The 21,484-nt window shown below is 41.7% G+C and overlaps 2 protein-coding genes across 2 annotated transcripts; one reads left to right on the forward strand and one right to left on the reverse strand.

Moving 5' to 3' along the window:
• Window positions 1-9,459: 9,459 nt before the first annotated feature.
• On the forward strand, window positions 9,460-11,711 carry SF3B5 (splicing factor 3b subunit 5). The gene has a single exon (XM_079970990.1). The coding sequence runs from the start codon at window positions 9,807-9,809 to the stop codon at window positions 10,065-10,067; it is 261 nt and encodes an 86-aa protein (XP_079827116.1). The 5' UTR covers window positions 9,460-9,806; the 3' UTR covers window positions 10,068-11,711.
• Window positions 11,131-21,401, reverse strand: ZC2HC1B (zinc finger C2HC-type containing 1B). The gene is made up of 8 exons (XM_079970984.1): window positions 20,542-21,401; window positions 19,994-20,058; window positions 18,492-18,611; window positions 17,556-17,694; window positions 16,711-16,841; window positions 13,053-13,158; window positions 11,807-11,879; window positions 11,131-11,309 (listed from the first exon to the last, which is right to left on the reverse strand). The coding sequence occupies exons 1-8, from the start codon at window positions 20,576-20,578 to the stop codon at window positions 11,285-11,287; spliced, it is 696 nt and encodes a 231-aa protein (XP_079827110.1). The 5' UTR covers window positions 20,579-21,401; the 3' UTR covers window positions 11,131-11,284.
• Window positions 21,402-21,484: the final 83 nt, after the last annotated feature.

Genomic DNA, 21,484 nt, shown 5'->3' on the forward strand with positions numbered 1-21,484 from the left:
GAAAAGCCTTTGACCATAATCTGTTTTACTCTGTGATTCTAAGCGTATTTACTTGGGAATTGGTACCCTTGAAAACAACATGATTTACTTCTGAGATAACCTGGTTAGGGGTGGCTTCAGAGTCACCTAGTCACTGCACAGTCTGAAACTGAAAAGAAAATGCTTCTCTTTTTGACAACCGAAGGTGGGATGATGGATAGTTTTTGCAACTTTTATTTGAGAATTCGTAGAGAAAGAATACCATGTTTTGCAGCTCATTGTTGGGTAGCAACAGAGGAAGCTGCTTTTCACTGAGTCAGACTATAGGTCCATCTAGATTGATATTGTCTACACGGACTGGCAGTGGCTCTCTCCAGGATTCCCGGCAGGGATCTCTCTCAGCTTTCCCTGGAGATACCAAGCATTGAACCTGGGATGTTCTGCATGCAGAGCAGATGCACTATCACCAAGTCAGGGTCCAATTTCTAGAGTACCTGACAAGAAAGACATGCTTCATATTGCAATACATTGTTAGGTGTACTTAGGCCCATTTATTTCAGTGGGTTGGGTCTAGAAGAAGTTAGTCAAACTTCAGTTCCACTAAAATAAATTAGATGAGTTAGTCACGATTAACACAAGTCCCATTGATTTTAGTGTGACTCCTTTAGATTCAGCCACTCCTCTGGATCTAATCCACTGTGTTTATGGGTTTTAAAAGTCTATGTTGGCTCATGGCCAGACTGTATATGAGTAATTTATGGCAATTAGAATAACAGGGCAATGAACAAAGTATTATAAATTACTTTTAATTTGACCGTCTGTATTTTCCTAGATGAAGTGGAGGGAAGTAATGCATTATGTCAAAGTATGAGGGTATTTTTCAATTCACTTATGGCTTTGCAGCACAGATGTATGCATATCAACTCAGAAGTAGGTCCCACTGAGTTCTATAGGATTTATTCCCAGTTAAGAGTGCCTCTCTGCTCAATTTACTGGGCTGTTAAGTGTTAGTTCTTCAGGATTTTAGAAATATATGGTGTGGCCCAATCATATCAGTGAAGTAAGTGAAGGATCATTGATTTGCATGGAATGACAACACAGGAAACTATAATTTGTTAGGCCAATCCATTTTTTTTCTCCATCAACTTTTATCATGGGCTTCAGGCAGTTTTAATGGACCTAAATTAGTCTCAGGTAGCATGAAGGAATCCTCATGCTTTTACTGCACTTGATAACAATAACAGTGTGGAACAGATACTATTACTTTATGTTTGCAGAGATGTTGATGAATAGTGGTAGGCCTGTGCTTACACTAGGAATTTGAAATGACGGTTTTCCTAATCTCAGCTTTACTAGAACGGTGGTCCACAAGGCTGCCTGATGTCCATTATTAGTGTTACCATGAACCGACACAGAACAAATTGATCTGCTTAACATGATAATTCCCAGTACCTGTGTGCCCTGTCTGATTTTAGCAATGTCAGAGTCATGATTATCCATTGAAGGGGATGTGGATGCCTGATAGTCCAGACTCCCTCTCCTGCCTTCTTCAATGTCAAGCAGCTGGCTCAAGCATTAACAAGTCTAGCCAAGTGATAGCAAAACAGCCAGATGGCAATTCTATCTATGGCTGGCCTGGAGTGGATCATACAGAAACCAACTATCTTTTTGTGCTGTGTCCAGAACAACCCAGGGATAATACAGCATACTGCAGGGTAAGTCATGTAAGGTTGTAGCTAAGTGGCAGAGCACATACTTTGCATGGAAAAGGTCCCAGGTTCAGTCCCTGGTTTCTCCAGGCAGGGCTGGGGAAGACTCTTGCCTGAAACCCTGGATAAGTGCTGCCAGTCAGTAGATGATGCTGAACTAGAGGGATAAGAGGGATATAAGTACGGTATAAGGTATCTCTCTGGTTTCCTAAGGTTTAGCAGCCAAGGCTTGTCCCTTAGTCTCTATAGCCATGTGCTTATGCTGTGTGTGACTCAGACCAGTTCTTCTGTGGTAGGTGGGGGAAGCTTTTCCAGTATAGGCTTTGTTGTGGTTTATGTACCCTGAATTTCAGTTTTCTCCTTGCTATCCGTGTCATGTGGTGCTCCTGATTTACTTTGCAGTATAGCCATGCACAAGGAGTGCTTTCATATATAAAATTAGTATGTGCCTATTAGCCTCTCCTGAACTAACTGTGTGGCATTTGCATTATAAACATATTTAAGGAAAATCCAATTTAAGCTTCACCTGTGAAAACGCCCTTAGTCCTTTGAAAATCAAGTTGCAAACACACCAGTGTGTAATCTACTTTTTCTTCCTTCCCTCTTATTTAGCAATATTTCCTGTGGAACCTTCAAGTGTACTTACTTCCTCATCCATCAAGTTAATTTCCTAGTGGTTTGTTTTTATTAATCACATCTACTCTCCAGGCAACCCACCTGCAGCTCAACTGCTTGTCTTGGAGTTTGAAAACAATTCTATCTTCATTTCAATATTTGAGTGGAATTCCCTAAGCTCGGTAATTACATTTAGGTAACAGATGGAAAGACTCTCAGATTGTGCCAGATGAACAGTGCAAACCTATTCATGCCTACTCAGTGATAAAACTCTTTGCATTAAATAGGGCTTACTCCCGGGTAACTGGAAACAGAATTGTAGCAAAATTAGTTTTGACAGATGAGCTATTGACAGGCAAAAGGAAATTACTTACCATGACTCACAGATGGTACTCTGAAAACTGTTCAGGATTGGATTCCACCCACACACAGAAAGAAGCAGGACCCACCAACTTTTGACTGAGCTGAAAAGTAAGGTACCTCTAACTTGCTCCCCAGATAATTTGGACCAGCAGAAGGGCTCCTTGGTGTTTTATCTCCTGTTCTATGTTTTTGTGATTCACATCTAATAAGTGATATAATCTCACATTTAGATTCACATCTAAACACTGATATGAAACTTCAACCACTCCGGTCCTGGCACAATACCACCATCCCCAGCCGTTGTGCCAGAGCCATGCCTTCTGCCTTCCAGTACAACATGGACCAAGACCTATACTTCCTTTGTCTCTCCAACCAAAGTGACACTTGGAACTGTACCGTGTCTATAGTGACCCTCAGACGCTCTGCGTTTTGCATGGGAACCAAAGCACTTTTAGCAGTCTTCACTACAAACTTGTGTGCCCTGAGGCACTCCAGTGTCATTGGCACACCCCAGAGGCTCTGTTCTGTGGAAGGTGAGTGGATCCGTGTGACATCTAGGTATGAACATAGAATGAGCCACCCTTTGTTTAGTCTGGTGGGCTAACAATGCTACCAGGATCTTGGTAACTGCTCTAAATGCTGAAGTGAATCTGAAGAGTAGGGCTCTGTCTTGGAAGTGCAGTAGCAGAAGCACAGAAACCATTTGTCAGGTAAATGGGCACCATGAAGTTGCCCTCTGTTGTGGGTGCTATGAGCCATTTCCATGTTTGCATCAGAACATCCCTCTTCCTCTGGGACTAGGTCACTCAGCCGCTTTGGGTCAAGGATGACCCTGAGCTCCCTGCTATTCTTGGCCAACTAAGAAAGAATTGAAGTTAAATCTTTTGGCCCTGTAGAACTGCTTCTATCGCCCTGATTTCTAGCACCTGTTTAATGTTCACCACCATCATGTAATGCTTTGACATCACAACTGCCCTGATCTTGTCCCAATGTTGTTGTGGCATCTGAGGTTGTGTGAACCCATGTGTTCCAGAGGTAGGGCAGTCAATCCCCCACATCTGGCAGTTTTGGACTTTTTAGTTTCCTTGTGGAAGGAAGATGAGGAGCTTGAAGAGGATTGGTGTGTTCTGGTGACTAAAGCCTTGGACTTGAACCACCTCCATTTGCTAGAGCCCTGAAACTGGTACTTGAATTTCTGTGAGGTCAGAAGGGGGGGGGGTGACTTATGAGAGACACTGAGAAATGGAGGATAAAATTGAGTTGTATTCAGTGTAGCATGAAGTACCTCCTTGTGCAAATGGAACAACTTCCATTTGCACAACAGGACTTTCCCCATTCACCTCCCTTCTGTGCCCCCAAAATCTGTTTTGGCCTCCTCCCCAACCCTCTGGTGCAGAATTGGGGGTGGCATGGAAGTCCCATTGCACAAGCAGAAGTCATTTCACTCACACAAGTAATTTGCTGAATACCGCCCAATGAGTTTTCAAATAAAAACTTTTGCACAATGTGTACATTGACTTACAAAGATCACCCAGCCCTCTTTTTTGACTTTACTATCCTTGCACCAGATCTTTATCTTGATGGATAGTATGTAGAAGTTTCCCTCCCACAGGGCTGTCACTTGCCACTTCAGCCAGAGTCTGGGACTCAGAGGCAAAGGATTGCAACAGCAGATTCTTGAACTTCTGCCATGCTTCTGTACCACAGCTCCAGACCTGCCTGCCCATGTCTGGCAGGGGCATTCTGTCCCCAACAGGTGTGCTAGCTGGCTGCTGGGAATTGTATCACAAGAAATATGGAGGGCAGCATGTTAGCAGAGGCTAGGCTTTAGTCTGTGGTTTATTTCCAAGACTCAGTAAAATTAATGCCTGTATGAGCCACAGGAAGTATATAACCTTCCATTTTGAATTTTCAACTTGGAATTTGCCAAATATACAATGTGATAATGATTTTTAAAAAAATAATATTTATTCAAATTTTAAAGGTTACAAAAAGAATAAAAAAAACAGTACATAAAAGCAAATCACATCCAGGAAAAAGTAAAAGAGCGAAAACAGAAGGGAAAAAAAATTAAAAATACATACAGTCAAAAAGTCAAAAAGAAAAAAGAACAGGTCAAACCTTTACATATTTTCCTTTCTTTAACTTATTTCCTTGACTTCCTCACACCTCCCCTCTTTATATTCTAGTTCAGATAGGTATTTCAGCAAATCCTTCATCTTGTTTTTATCCTAATAATTTGTCTTGATATCCTGTAATTTTTCATTCTCTCTTTCACCAATTATCCATCCATTTTTACTTTATTTAATCTTATTTCTCATTAAAACTGATATATTTGAACTTATTCTCTTAAGACGTTTCCCCTAGGGTTATAAAAATTTCATTCCACGATTTTTCCATTTTTCATTAAAAATTTTTTTTTCCCTTTAAAATCTCAATATATACATTTTAAATTCCCAATTTTCTTCCACCGTCTCCCCTCCCCGGTCTCGGCCCCTACCAACCATTCCATCAACCTCCAACAGTCCATCAACCTGGAGATCTTAAATCTGAGGCTCTTAACTCTTCTTCATGTCCCGTCTGCCAATCTTCTTGATAATCTTTGGTATCAAAAAACAGTTCTCGGAGGGGCTCCAACCCAACGATGATCATATTCCTTCTTAGCAAGTCTGCCAGATTTCCATAATTAAAGGTAGGGCCCATAAAGTATTCCAAGCCTTGCTTCACACTTCTTCCAAGTCCAAAGGCCCCAAATACTCCAATCTCCTCCTGGCTCAAATTCATATCCCAAAAGTCATTTGATCCCCACATAAGGTGATCTCTCGACCTTTCATTTTCCAAATCAAGCCAGGCTCCCATCTCCAAAACCTGGCTTCTCTTAATTACCGTCATATAAGGCCTCAACTTATAATCCTCCATTTGCTTCTGTAGGGTTAAGGCTCCCCCTTGCTTCACTTTCAGAACAACTCTCTCCTTCTCTGGTTCTTCAATGTGTTCCATTGAAAAGGATTCCTGTGCCGGATTCTTGTCAACTTCTTTGCTGATGCCCACTTTTGTTCCCAAAATATCAACGCTGGTAGCCATGGCATCTATCTGTTCATGCAGCTTTCCCAGCAGATAAAATGTCCTATTCAGTACAGACACTACTTCCTTCCCAACAGACATCCTTAAAGTGTTCAAGGTCAAAGCTGGTTTCTCAGGGGCTTTATTTTTAAAACCAATTTCCCAGCTGCATTCTTGTAACAATGTCCCAAAACTCCCTCGAGAGGGAAACAGTCTCCATTTATCAATCCTTCCAGCACAGTCCCAAAAGTCCCAAAGGTAAATTAGTAACAATTCCAATTACCTTTCCTTCTTTTTAAGCGCAGAAGCGGACAATGGAAACAAAGTCTATCCTTTGTATCTTGACAGCTAGCTGTCAAATTTATCTATTCACCGTTGATGGGCTCCTCACGGACCGCTCCCAGGTTTAGAGACGTGGTGCTTCAATTCCTAAATTTTCACCTTCTCCTGCAGGGTTCCCCTGCTTCCAAAGGAGGTATTAATAATATTTTCAATCAGTGGAGTTTTAATCCTTTACGTAGGACTTTCCAAGACCTTAGTTAACAAGTTCTTTGCTTCAATCTATTTACAAAATGAGAAGGTGGACTTCCTGTTTAGACCTTCCCCGTTCAATGCCAAATTAAGTTATTTTAAAAGTCCAATTTCCCGTTCTACTCACGGGTTGTTGTTTAAAATCCAATTGTCCACAGGAAAAAGTCAGCGCTCTCCGGCAACGGCTGTGTGGCTTCACTCTGTAAAAATAGCGGTCGATTCAAAACACCGCGCCGCTCGCCCATCGCTTCGGATCCCCAAAAAAGGGGTTTCCCTACAAGTAGGGTGGGCGCTCCTGGTGTCAGCCGAATCCCACATTCCCAGGCTTCCTCCGCCTGGGATTTTTAAGGGGTCTCCGCCTTCGCCGCGGCGGCAAGACCCGAATTTCACGGAGCGGGTTCCTCTTAGTCAGAGGAATTCCGCCATTGCCGATGGCGCTAACCCGGAAGTCCCAATGTGATAATGATTAATTATAGGAATGGTAAATCAAGATTAGGGATGCGGGTAGCACTGTGGGTAAAACCTCAGCGCCCCATGTTAGGGCTTGCCGATCGCATGGTCGGTGGTTCGAATCCCCATGGCAGGGTGAGCTCCCGTCTTTTGGTCCCAGCTCCTGCCCACCTAGCAGTTCGAAACCCCCCCCCCCAGTGCAAGTAGATAAATAGGTACAGCTTTATAGCGGGAAGGTAAACGGTGTTTCCGTGTGCTGTGCTGGTGCCCGCTCACCAGAGCAGCTTCGTCATGCTGGCCACGTGACCTGAAAGTGTCTCCGGACAGCGCTGGCCCCCGGCCTCTTAAGTGAGATGGGCGCACAACCCTAGAGTCGGACACGACTGGCCCGTACGGGCAGGGGTACCTTTACCTTTACCTTTAAATCAAGATTGCCTACCAATATCAAATAGCAATCTGTGCTCCAGCTGTTCCAGATGAGCCATTCTGGTCAGTCATGTTAGTGATGAAGTGACAGATATCAGCTCAACTATTTGCAAGTGTACACAGACTGTACACTCACTGAATGTTACATGTGAACAACTGTGCAAGTATACAGCTGAACTATTTGTGTGCACTGTTTGTGTGCACAGAATGAACAGTTGTTGAATGTAACATGTGAACATACATAATGAATTGCCATTGAGATGCAGACATATGAAAGTGCTGTGTGAAGATATCTCTGTGGCTCCCAAAAGTACTTTTGGGATCACAGAAATATATGCAGAGATTCCCATTAGACATTATGTGTTTTCTGAGACTGGTTTAAAGAAGAGAAAACACAGCGTTATGTACTGAGTTGAATAGGATCCAAAATGCAGCAGTCTGATTGGTCCTAGAACAATAGGATTCAGAATGCAGCAGTCTGATTGGTCCTAGAACAATAGGATTCAGAATGCAGCAGTCTGATTGGTCCACAGGAGCCACCCAATCCAGCTCCAAGTGGAAGTGAATCCGCGACCTGATTGGCCTACAGGAGAATCCCGGAATTAGCCAATCATGTGGGGCCCATTGTGTAAATAATATATATAAAGCAGACATTCTGGGGGAACTTCCATTCCTCCTCACCACTATAAGCTGAATAAAGAGTGTGAAATCCACTCTCGACTCTGAGTACATTTCACACAGCTTGGTATTTAGTGGGTTAACCTGAAAGCCTGGAACTCACAGCTCAATTCCTTGCTTTCTGAAACTGCAATCCAACCTATACACACTGTGCTGGAATTAAATCCCATTGAACTCACTAGGACTTGTTTCTGAGTGGACAGGTGTAAGAGTTGCATTATCAGTTATCTTGGAAAGTTTTATTAGCTTAAATAATTTGAAAACATCACTATGTGAAATGTTCTAAAATACCAGTATAGCAGGGGTGTCTAAACTTGGAAGGCTAGCAGTCACATTTGCAATTTTAAGGAAGTGCCGTGGGCACCAATCACTAAATGTCTGCCATTGGGTGTTTGGAATCACATAAAATGGCTACTGCATCTGTTTTAAAAATGTTGGCCCCGTATTTTCTTGACTTTGGGTTGATTGGTTTCTGAATCAGGAACATCCTAAAAACTAGAAAACTCATTAAAATATATATTAAGACCCTATATCCCCATTTCCCCTTATTTTATTCCACTTCACCTGGATGAAATAGTTTTTTCTTAAAACAAACCAAAGCTAAGAACTGCTGTGATGTCAGCAAATGTTCAGTCATCATCTGAAGGTGAATTCCCAGTCAACAAAACAGTGGAAGGCTTCCGCTGTGTTCATTCCACTGGTCTTTGCAGTCACACATATTATGTGTGTCTTCACTAGCAAAGGACTCAGTAATGCAATAGACTTCATAATTTGGATAAAATATTCAAGCCATTGCCTTCACATTAACCCCTATTCCTAGAAACGCCCTGTTGCCGTCATGCTGGCTTTTGCAGCATCGATCAAGAATAAAAATGAGTTGACTTTCCAGAATAGGTTACTACGACACCCAGCGGTCATTCAGATTAACTGCACAGGCCAAACTTCCAATTATTTTTAAACCAATCTCTACACAGTAATTTCAGGAATTTATTTAAGAGTACCGACTGCAAGCAGAATAAACAAGCAAAAGTTATTTTCCTATGGGAGGGATTCGGCACAGTCACCTCTCTTTCCTCGTCTTGCTCACCATCTATTCGGGTGGAAGGTCGGTTGATTTCGACTCTAGGTTCAAAATAGGGTAATTTAGATTATGAAAGGGCTCGGCGCTCAAGTCTGTCGGAAAACTGCGGCACCTCGTTTGTCAATCTCAGCTCTCTTGTTTGATATTTTATTGTTTTATTATTTTTATTATTCTGTTGGGAGCCGCCCAGAGTGGCTGAGGAAACCCAGCCAGATGGGCTGGATTTAAATAATAATAATAAATTATTATTACTACACTTACCTAGGGAGAGGAGGGACTCTGCGCGTGCTCAGAGGCACGCCTTCGCATTATTACTTCGCATGACCCGAGGCTGAACCTCGACTATGCCGTTTGTTTAGCCTGATAAACCTTGTAGAAAAGAGATGCACTTGTGTTTATTTAATGAGCACACGCTCTCATTCTTTCTACAGGGCTGGAGGAAGCGCTGCTTTGGAAAAAGCGATTCCCCACGGACCTCCACAGGGGCTTTTAACTCCTGCTCTCCATACCGAGAACCGCGGAAACAAACAAGGCAGGGGGGACCACCCCGGTGAAGGCGAAACGAAAGCATTTGCTTCATTCGTTTAAAAGGCAGGCAGGGAGACTAACATTGGCTGCGCCGTGAGCAAGGCCCACCCCATATTCGGCGCGGCGGATTGCGACCATAGAGCGCGAACGTTTACGATGCAAGAGCGACGTTACCTGGATACCGCAACAGCGCCAAGGTTGATCCGGAAGAGGAAGTGCGTGTCTGATCCCTCCTTTTCCTCCGGCCTCCATTTTGTGAGGTGCTTTTCGGCGGTCTGGCAGAGGCGCGCAATTCGGCCGAGCTGATACGGTTTCGTCCTCTTGCGTCCCTTTTTTGCCGGCTTTGAAACCCCGCCGCCGCCGCCGTCTTCCTCGTCGCCGCCATGACGGACCGCTACACGATCCACAGCCAGTTGGAGCACCTGCAGTCCAAGTACATCGGGACAGGCCACGCGGACACCACCAAGTGGGAGTGGCTGGTGAACCAGCACCGGGACTCGTACTGCTCCTACATGGGCCACTTCGACCTGCTCAACTACTTCGCCATCGCCGAGAACGAGAGCAAGGCCCGCGTCCGCTTCAACCTCATGGAGAAGATGCTGCAGCCGTGCGGGCCGCCCGTCGACAAGCCCGACGAAGCCTGAGCCGCCTGGCGCCCCGCGGGAGAGGGCAGCCGGGGCGAGAGAAATTTGGGAAGCGCCGCGACGAGGAGGGCCGACGGGACGCGGCTTCTTCCCTCGCCTGAGGCCGCCTTCTCTGGAACAAACCCTGCCCCTCCGTCCCCTTCTTGCGCTCCCGGGGCCAACTCCCTTTCGAGGCCCAGGCGCCTTCGGAGAGCGCGGCTTGTGAACTTCCCCCAATTCTGCCGCGAACTGTGAAAAGCCCGTCCAGCGCGAGAGACTGAGGCAGGTGGTTCCCCTTGCTCGGAGGCGGCGTGAATTTCTTGGAAGAGGCCTGCTGGACTCCCGAAGGGGACGCATCCCCTCCCCCCCCCCGTCTCACTCTAGATTTTGTAACTTTTTTGGAGGAATTTAGGCAACTCTCTAATAAATGCCACACTCCGCCTTCTAATCTGTTTTGTGGTGATTCGTTAATTTATACAGGAGAGGTCAGTCAGGCTGTATTTTTTAGCAAGTCCCGTTGAACCCAGTGAGGCCCATTCAAGTCAATGGGGCTTGCTTGTGAGTAGACCTGCATGGGATTCATCTGTAATGGACTGCACAGAGTTAGCTACAGGGCAAACAAATACCTGCATTTCAAAATGATATATGTTAAGTGTGGCTGTGAAATTGCTCTCAAATATTTGTGGACACATACAGAAGCAATGGACTTTTAATTGAGGGTTGCTGTTACTCTGCTTCATGCAGGCCTCTCTTTTAATTACCATTAAAATGACTGGAGGCTGCACAACATATGTACTGCATATTTTCCACAACCATCACATAAGGTCACCTAGGTTTGATTAGGCTGTTGATTTTTTTCCCTTTCAATAGTAGCAAAACCCAGTGATTACATGTAGCTAACCAATATAATGAGGGGGAAAATAATGAAATAAAATGGGGGGGAATGTCATGGTGAACAAATAGGAAACACGTGGCTTGAACTTAAAATTACAGCATGTGTGTGTTCATATGACTCCCATCATCCATAACCATTTGCTGCTATTGTATATATGCCAGTTGCAAATATTGAGTCAACTCCCAGGAATTTGATCATGTTTCTTTTATTATTGCATAGTTCGAAAAGTCATACAGGTTTCATGAGACACAGGATACATGTTTATCGGTGAACTAGTTTGCTGGACTCCTGGGCTGTAAAAAGTAAGTGCTCTTATTCAGAGGCAAGGGGCAACATGCCACCCTTATTTTTTGCCCTGTACTGGAACCCTAAAAGCAGTAAAACATTAATTTAGGAGGGCTGTGAAATAAAGGAGATCATATACAATGGTATAAGTTTCTCTTTTCTCTGAAGGTGGACTCTGTTAAGACTGTTTCAAGGTACAGATCAAGACCACTTTGAAATAGTTCAGCTAGAAAACCTTGAGAAACTGATCTATTTTTATACCCCTCATACAGATGCTGGTATAGCAATACATGGTTATTTTGTATGTTTTTGTTTACTAAAATGGATATTGTAGGCCATATGCTGAAGAAATGAGAGTTGCATAAATGGATACAAATAGCAAAATGTCATGTTTACATTAAGGTATCTGGCACTTGCAGTAAGTTTTGTATTTCCACATTTTACAAGCTTATTTCTACTATATAAAAAGTTCTTTGGAACTGTCATTTTTCCTTGACTGGTCTGTTTCTCAACTGTTTTTCATGGCTTTTAAGAGAATTAAGATTGGATCACTCAGTGATGTAGTTACTTTGTTTCTTACCCAGGCTCCTTCCCAGAGGGAATTGCAGGTGCTTTTTTCTGCAGTGTTCCACCAGAGGTTTCTGTAACACGCCCTTAAAAATAACAAATCAATTATACCTCTTTAAAATCCTTTGCAAAAAATACATTCTGGGCATAGACCAGAAAAAGTCAAGCACTGATTTCATTTGTAGAATTACAGTGCATTCCTATACATCGGGGTGGCTAACTCCCAAGAGACTGCGATCTACTTTCAAAATTAAAATCTGGCAGTAATCTACCCCCGTTTTTTACGGGTTCAGGTAAAAGTTGTTGAGCTTTTTTGGGGAAGGGGGGAATGACCCATTTTGGGGGATTTAGGGACATTTTTTCAGCTCTTCTAAGGGAGGAACAGAAACAGCCACTAACCTTACGATCGCTGGTTTCTAAACTCCAGCTTCCCTTCTGCAACAGTAGAGGCCTGCGCAGGGAGAGGGGCCAGGGCCAGAAGGGGGCCAGCGATCTACCAAAACCTCACAGGGATCGCCCAGTAGATGTGTTGGACATCCCTGCTATACATGTTTGCTCACAAGTAAGTTCCACTGAGTTCAGTGGGGCTTGCTCCCAGGTGAGTATAGGATTGTAGCTTTAAGCATTAAACTTTCATTGCATTTTGAAAATGCTTGACTGTGGTTATTTCCAGTCTTAAGATCACTATGCTAAGGTTTGCTTGGTCCAAGTTTGTGGGTTTTTCCATAACCCACTTTTAAAATACGAACCAAAGGTGAGAGTATATAGCAGAATAATTTTGAATATTAATTTCACTCCAAACCAAATGCTATATCCCTTCTTCTACTGTTTCTATAATTATTTCTATCCTACTTAGCCCCTCGAGCCCCCAAATAGGTTCTCTAGATAGTTTACATAAATAATCCAAAAAGCAAATTATGTTGCTTATCAATTAATAAATTATTAGTTCAAAAGTCATCTATAAAGCCATCATAAACTACAGAAAACTCACCTACTAAGCCATATGATACTGTTAGAGTAGTTCTAACAGTTACAAAATTGGCTTAACCAGAACAGTAAAGGCATCCATGCAATATGCAACAGCAGCAAAAATGAATCTTTTAAAGGGTATTTTTAACGATAGGGCATACTAGCTAATGAATGTTAAATGCTATGAAATTGTTTAATGTTAAGGTTTGGTGGTACAGTTGAAAGAGGAATAATTTCTGTGACCCTCAAATATTTCTGAGCATTAATTCAGCGTTATTTTTGCTACTTACCTATTACTACTTGGCTTGGATCAGTGCCTTCCTGTGTCTTGTTCTGAAGCAGTGTTCCCACGGCACTTGTTAGGGTTGGTTCTTTTTTGGGAGTTGCTTGCTTGCCCTAGAAAATATGCAGTAAATATATAAAGAACGTTTTAGCATACGTTCGTTATGCAGTACAGTTGATTTATCACATTTGTTGTTGTTTTTTAATAATATTTATTAAATTTTTAACAAGAAAAGGGTTACAAAACAGTAAAAGAATACAAAAAAATACAAAAACCAAAATTAAACATAGAGAAAAAATAAAAATCCCTCTTTCTAATATCTTACCACTCATTTACTTGTTTTCATGACTTCCTCACACCTCCCTTTTTTGTATTCCATTTAAAAATTGGTTCAGCAAATTCATACCCTCTTAGTTTACCCTTAATTATTTAACCTCACATATTATAACTTCAAATTTTCATCTAATATCAATCCACTCTTGCATATTCTTGTTTTACCTTATTACTAGAACCACTTTGTTTCATTCCAACGTCATTCACATTCAATAATTTTACAGTGTTTCTGTAGATAGATTTTAAATTTCTTCCAATATTCTTCCACCAACTCTTCTCCCTGGTCTCTGATTCTGCCAGTCATTTCCGCCAATTCCATGTAGTCCATTACTTGCATCTGCCATTCTTCCAAGGTGGGTAGGTCTTGTGTCTTCCAATGCTTTGCAATGAGTATTCTTGCTGCTGCTGTAGCGTACATGAAGAAAGTTCTATCCTTCTTTGGCACCAATTGGCCGACCATGCCCAGGAGAAAAGCCTCTAGTTTCTTCAAGAAAGTATATTTAAAGACCTTTTTCATTTCATTATAGATCATCTCCCAGAAAGCCTTAATCCTTGGGCACGTCCACCAAAGGTGAAAGAATGTACCTTCAGTCTCTTTACATTTCCAACACTTATTATCGGGCAAATGGTAGATTTTTGCAAGCTTGACTGGAGTCATGTACCACCTGTATATCATTTTCATAATATTCTCTCTTAAGGCATTACATGCCGTAAATTTCATACCTGTAGTCCACAACTGTTCCCAGTCAGCAAACATAATGTCATGTCCGATATCTTGTGCCCATTTTATCATAGCAGATTTTACTGTTTCATCCTCAGTATTCCATTTCAACAGCAAGTTATACATTCTTGATAGTATCTTAGCTTTGGGTTCTAACAGTTCTGTTTCTAATTTTGATTTTTCCACCTGGAAGCCAATTTTTTTATCTAAATTGTAGGCCTCCCTTATTTGAAAATAATGAAGCCAGTCTCGCACTTTATCCTTAAGTTTCTCAAAACTCTGCAATTTCAATTTGTCACCCTCCTGTTCCAAAATCTCCCAATATTTTGGCCAGTTGGTCTCCATATTGAGTTTTTTCAGAGCCTTCGCTTCCATAGGTGATAGCCACCTTGGGGTTTTATTTTCAAGTAAGTCTTTATATCTTATCCAGACATTGAACAATGCTCTTCTGACAATATGATTTTTAAATGCCTTATGTGCTTTAACATTGTCATACCACAGATATGCACGCCACCCAAAAACATTATCAAAACCTTCTAAGTCCAAAATGTCTGTGTTCTCAAGAAGCAGCCATTCTTTCAACCAGCAAAAAGCTGCTGATTCATAGTACAATTTAAGGTCCGGCAGGGCAAATCCACCTCTATCCTTTGCATCAGTAAGTATCTTAAATTTTATTCTGGGCTTCTTGCCCTGCCAGACAAATCTAGAGATATCTCTCTGCCGCTTCTTGAAACAGTCCATCTTGTCTATAATTTGCAATGAGTGAAACAGAAACAGCATTCTTGGCAATACATTCATTTTGATAACAGCAATTCGGCCAAACAAGGAAAGCTTCAGGCTTGACCATATTTCAAGATCTTTTTTCATTTCTGACCAACATTTCTCATAATTATCTTTAAACAAATTTACATTCTTAGCAGTCATGTTCACCCCCAGGTATTTTACTTTCTTTACCAATGTTAAACCTGTCTCCTTCTGAAACTTCTGTTTCTCGATCGCTGTTAAATTTTTCTCAAGAACCTTAGTTTTTAACTTATTCATCTTAAATCCTGCCACCTGACCAAATTCCTGGATTAATTCCAAAACCCTTTTAGTACTAGATTCTGGCTCTGATTTATCACATTTGTATCCAAAAAGCTTAAGGAACTTTGGGACTATCATATGTTTATCCTCTCAACAATCCTAGAATGTTTATGTAAAGAGTGGCTGACTACCCAAATATTCTGCGGGGGGGGGGGGGGGGGCTGGCAGAATTCAAACCAACATTTCTCTGATCCAGCACTATCCACTACACCACATTGGCCCTTCACTAACTGAAGTTGTGTATAGTGGTACCTCAGGTTACATACGCTTCAGGTTACAGACTCCGCTAACCCAGAAATAGTTACCTCAGGTTAAGAACTTTGCTTCAGGATGAGAACAGAAATAGCACAGTGGCAGCAGGAGGCCCCATTAGCTAAAGTGGTGCTTCAGGTTAAGAACAGTTTCAGGTTAAGAACGGACCTCCGGAACGAATTAAGTACTTAACCTGAGGTACCACTGTATTAGCTAGAGTACTTAGATTCTCCCCAAAACCTCTCATAATTGTCAGCAAGACAAACTGGAGGGGAAAAAACCTTAGAAAATTTGCTTTATGGCAGGTAAAGGTAAAGGACCCCTGGACAGTTAAGTCCAGTCAAAGGTGACGGGTGTGGCGCTCATCTCGCTTCAGGCCAAGGGAGCCAGCATTTGTCCACAGACAGCTTTGCAGGTCATGTGGCCAGCATGACTAAACCGCTTCTGGTGTTAATGTAACAGTGACGGAAGCCAGAACGCACGGAAATGCCGTTTACTTTCCCGCCGCAGCGGTACCTATTTATCTACTTGCACTGGTGTGTTTTCAAACTGCTAGGTTGGCAAAAGTTGGAACAGAGCAACGAGAGCTCACTGTCGCGGGGATTTGAACCACTGACCTTCCAATTGGCAAGCCCGAGAGGCTCAGTGGTTGCCACTTGTGTCCCCTATAGCAACCCTACAGGGACTAAATAATTTATGCATTTTTAAAAAAGGTGAAAACCCTCCAGTCTGTTGGTTAAAATATTTCTGCACATTTTCCTATGGGGTTTTTGTTGTTTGCAAATTCTGGTTTGACTGGTTTATTCATCCATCAATCTTTTCTGTAGCTCAAAAAATGTGACATTTGGAAACATTTTGCAGTCTGCTTTTAATGGGAGAAGAGTACTCTAGAACTTTCAGAGTGAAGTGGCAAAAATTAGTAGAAAATAAATAATGTTGCAATGAACATGTATTCATTGACCATAATATATGCTTAGGCATGGACCATGACTCATTACTGCCTACACTGATTGGCAGAGGCTCTCTAGGGTTTCAGGGAGGTGATATTCCCAGTTCCAGATGTACATGCCAGGGGATGAATTTGGGACCTACTGTATGCAAAGCAGATACTCCACTACTGAACCGCAACCCTTCTCCAGAATTCATGGGAAAGTGAAAGAATTAATGGATATACATTTGGCAGAGCTCCTCCTTGTTTTTATTATTCTGTATAGGCCCTGGAAGAAGGATGGGATAAAAATGTGACTAATGGCTTGAATACAATAAAATTACTTACAGGGGGTGCTTTGGATCCTTTCTGACCTGGAGCAAATGCACGCCTGGCTGCTTGTTCTTTACAGAAATTGATGTGCCTTTCTGCTGCAGCCTCATTAAACCTTCTCATGCAGTAAGGACACTGAATATAATCTGAATATAACAAAGGAACGGGGGCTATAAAAGCAATTTATATAGTACCTGGGAGACAACATCACTGTTATAAAATATATAAATAATGTAAATATGCCACAATGAGCCAGTTTCCCTTTGTCATCTGAATCCAGGTTCATGGCTTAACTCTCCTGGACAAACCATGAGCTATAAACCACAGGACAGCTTGGTTACAGCTTGTGGTTAGGCTGGAGAAAGCTAAAATAAGCCCAGGCTGGGACAACATGCTGAGCCAAATTCTGCTTTAACTCAGCATTGCACAGTAGCAAAACAACTCGTGGGGAGCAAAGCAGACACAATCTCCTCTCCAGTAGCCTGCACATTCATGCTAAGCCATGCTTTGAATTATAATGATGTGTGAATCAGGCTTATGCTTGTTATCTTGCAAATGAAGAAATTAGGTTGAGAGAGACTTCCCACTGAAACAGTAGCTGAGTTGAAAATTATTCTCTTGAGTGGAAGTCCAGTACTATCCACTAGCTCTGTTTTAGTTAATTGTTCAAATGACTCTCTGAGTTAGACCCAGACTGCCCTTGGGCAGAATTGTATCCATGGGATGTTCCCACAGGTGAAGGCAGTGAATATCTCTTCCTCTCTGCAGGAGATTTCTCTGAATCTTTGGCCCCTCTGTGAGCCTGGACCCAACCCTCTATTTTTAAACAAGGATGAACAGCTTCAATGCAAGTAAATAACCTGGATTAATGGTTGGAGGCGGTGGCGGAGGCAGAGGGCGGCCTTCTTTCATAGCTATAGTGGCAAGTTTGGCTGATCGGATTGCATTAATGAAGTCCTCATGTTGTTGTCTCCAATTAGATTTTCTCTCTGGTTGGCTCTGAAAAGGAAGTACTTGAATCATATTTTTCAATCAGAGGGTGCATTAATAGATACATAGTCCTAAACTGTTTTTGAAAAGAGAATTTCAGGAGATGTTAAATGCGTTATAATGATGAAACAATAACAAGCAATAATAAAGTTTAATTATCTATTAAACACAGGTAATACAGTTCCTTGGTTTTCTTGTGCCAGGTGCAGAAGAGGGGAGATAACTATGACAGTGTCACCTCTAACAAATGAGTGGGTAGGAAGGATGGGTTTTGGGGTAGGAGCGTGGTGGATTTAGGTGGGAGCCAAAGCCTGGGCTTGGTGGAAGGTTTGAAGAGGGAGGGTATGGCAGCCTGTGTATAGATGGTGGGTAAGGGCAAGTAGATGAATTTCTTAATCTTGAGTTGAAGAATCATGGAATCACAATGCTCACCTCTTATTTGAGGCAAGCATAATGTATTCTTAGGATCTTTATTTCTGAACCAGGAAACAGCAATTAAACTAGATGTTAATATGAGCTCCAAATGGATGGTTCCAAAAGCACAGTTTCATAGTGAATGAAGAAGTCTTGGAGAGCTTGTAAAGAGGAAGAAGAAGAAATATGCACTTACTTCCTAGTAGGCAATGTAAGGGAAGCAGAGTCAGAGGGATAATCTATGACTCAGTGCTACAGTAACTTTTACAGGACATTTCAACCCTATGTATTAGCACAGTCCTTATGTCTGGCAAATAAGTCACCCCCAACTCTTGTGAAACATCCCTGAACTGATATATTTGAGTCGAGTTGCATGCCTAATTCAAAAATACCTTCGGGGGTGGCTTCCTCTTTACTGTTGGAATGTCAGTTCCCTGCAGTCGCTGTTTCAAGGAATTAAATGGCTTGCGCTTTTTGTTGAAGACTTTTCTGCATATTGGTTCATGTCGTGCCTAAGATGGAGAGAGACAGAGAAAGGTCTGCCAAATAAGGGTTGATCAAAATAATGTTATACTGAGCTCTAAATGTAGGGTTCCAGAAATGAAAGGCATGATTAAGTCAAGCCTTGATTTAGTGTGCCCAAGCTTTTGGGAGTCAGCAAAGGAGATGATGCCTAACTTGTATGTAAGATATACATACAAGATTAGATAAATTACCTGTGTCTGAATTCTATCCTGGACATGGAATAAATGTGGGTACCTAATTTGACTAATCTGGGATCCTTCTCATTTTCTCAAGTTAAATATTAATAAGGTAGGTGTGCATGTTTTCCCTAGCAGAGGTGTAATTATTTGGCTGTAGTGCCAACCAAGTCAAGTGGGTTGTTCACCTTTGATTGGCTCAGGCTGTTGCACCTGTAAGGATATAATCTTGTAAAGAGGGATTTTAAAAACTTTTTTTAAAAGAAGCAGCATCGGTTTTTCTTGTTTGGTTTTTATGCTGGGTCCAATGTAATGCCTTTGTAAAGGCTGTGTGGCTTGGCAAAAGTCTAGTTTGAGGATAATGTATAAACCACCCTGGACACTTTTAAATGGCCTGAACAAGGGACTTTTAAAACTTGTAACTCTGAATTCCCCTTGCTAATTGCATGTTAGCTAAGCGGTGAAGGAAGGCATATGAACACCTAAGTACCCAGGAGGCCCAGGTTCAAATCCCTACTCAGTCATGAAGTTCACGGTGTCTCCTCAGTCTAACCTACTTCAGAAGGTGGTTGTGAGGACAGAATGGAGTGGGGAGACCCAGGAAAGATGATACATAAATGTAAATTAAAAAATAAGTAAATGGGGGGCGGGACCCAGCTCTTGTGTTTACTGATATTCATGTGGTGGCAGCTGCTAAGAGTGGCAATTAAAGGTAGTTTAAATGGGAAGTGAAAATGTAGCATGGTCATCCAATATTCAAAAGGATTCCTGAGTACATGAACTTGAATTGGTCCAAACTGCCCAGAGCTAAGGGACTGAGAAACACATTAACATATGTAAAAATGTTGTGAAGGAAACATTGGGAGTTGTTTCTAAGATACGTGAGGTATGCGTAGAGCTTCCATTTATTACTGATTTTTCTTCTCTTTGCATTGAATAAAAGGCAGGGATGAGGGATATTTACTGTAAACACTAACAAGTACTTCCAAGTACTTGCCTGTTGCTATTTCTGCTTTGAATTCCTTAAAAGCTGCAGTCTATGAAAGCTTCTGCTGTAAGGTTAACTTCAGCTGTGAACCAGCCTACTGAATTCATTCATTAACAGAGTCATTTTTCATTCTTGCTTGCTCAATTATCTTAAGGTTGCTTTTATGTCACTAAATATATTCAGTGGTTAATTGTCTTGTTTTTACCAGTGCATCCTGTGTAAAATGTCTTCCACATATTTCACAAGAAAGCAAATTCTGGCTGCTAGCATCTGTGTGAAATGGAAGAATACAAGTTATTACTTACTTATCCAGGGTTTTCTAACATCCAAGAAATCCACAAAATCTCATTCTTTCTCTTCCAATTGTGCTTCCCCTCTTCTCATGATATTAATCCAACTAATATTGTTTTTAATGTATATGCTGCTACATGCCAATAAATAGTCCTTTATTAAGTTAGAAAAAGAATTAGACAGAAAGTCTGCATATGAAAAAAGGTGCTTCCAGAAGGATGTTACAAGGTTAATACTTTGAGTGATGTATTACTTATCATACTCACTGCATGAATGAGGGTAGCTTCCATGACTGTGGTCTGTTCAACATGTTTGACATATTTCTATGAATAGCTTCTGCAAATATCAGCCAGTACGGACAAACATTTACTTAAATGTAATGAAGAGCAGAGAGCCTGTGCAAAACCATTCACTGATAAAAGTTACTTACAGCTCAAAGTAAAGATTGAGAATATTACATACCTACAGCTGCTGCTTTATTCCCAGGAATCACACTCATCTCATAGTGCAGTGATATCAAATTCTGCCTTTAATACTTTTCAGGGAGACAGGAGCACCAGGTAGTTTTCTCTTGCTTATCTAGCTCCTTTACTTGTAAAAGCCCAAGTTAAATGTCATTGGCTGACAGTTAAAACAATTATGACACATGCAACCCCTCCATCATGCAATGATGCACATGAAAAAAGAAGTTAAGCTACTCTGAATACATTTGTTTCCTCTACAAGACAGTTATCAGTGAGTGTTAGTAATGGGACACCTTGACTTAATAGATGTTCAATAAGGCAGTTGGTTCTTCAGCTACAGAAACTTCTAAAGTAGTTAAAACTAATAGAGGCAAGCTTGAAGTTAGCAGTTTGATTTGCCAAGATGAACTGTTTACCACTGACACCGTCCCTCCTTATTAAGTGGACAGAGATAATGTGTTGTAGAAACCACAAGATGCTCAGGAAAGGTTCTTTGAGGGAAATTCAGGGAGGCTGGGCTAGCAATGTATAACCATGATCACTAGATGGAATTTCCATGTTCAGAGGCAGTAGAATATAGAAGCTGGAAGAAGATCATGCTCAACTTGTGAACATTTCATATTCATCTGACTAGCTGCCTGTAGTGCTGAAATATATTGGTCTGCTAGTGCAAGCCCATGCAAGGACTTCTTCCACAAATCTGTTCTGGAGGTTCAGGAGATCCCCCAAACAGCATGCAGGGTGAAGAGAGGGAAAATCATTTTGCAAGCAGAAATGTCCATAATTATCTCCTTAGTGCTATGTTGAATTCTACCATTTGACTCATGGCCTGATACTTTAACATGAGGTTCTTAAGATAACACCCTGCCTCTCTAATCGCAGGAGTTAATTTCTCTGCTTACACCATTTCTGTAAGCAGCAACACAGAAGTATTAACTTAA

The sequence above is a fragment of the Podarcis cretensis genome (genome assembly GCF_951804945.1).
Source record: "Podarcis cretensis genome assembly, chromosome: 3".
In the NCBI taxonomy this organism is placed as follows: domain Eukaryota; kingdom Metazoa; phylum Chordata; class Lepidosauria; order Squamata; family Lacertidae; genus Podarcis; species Podarcis cretensis.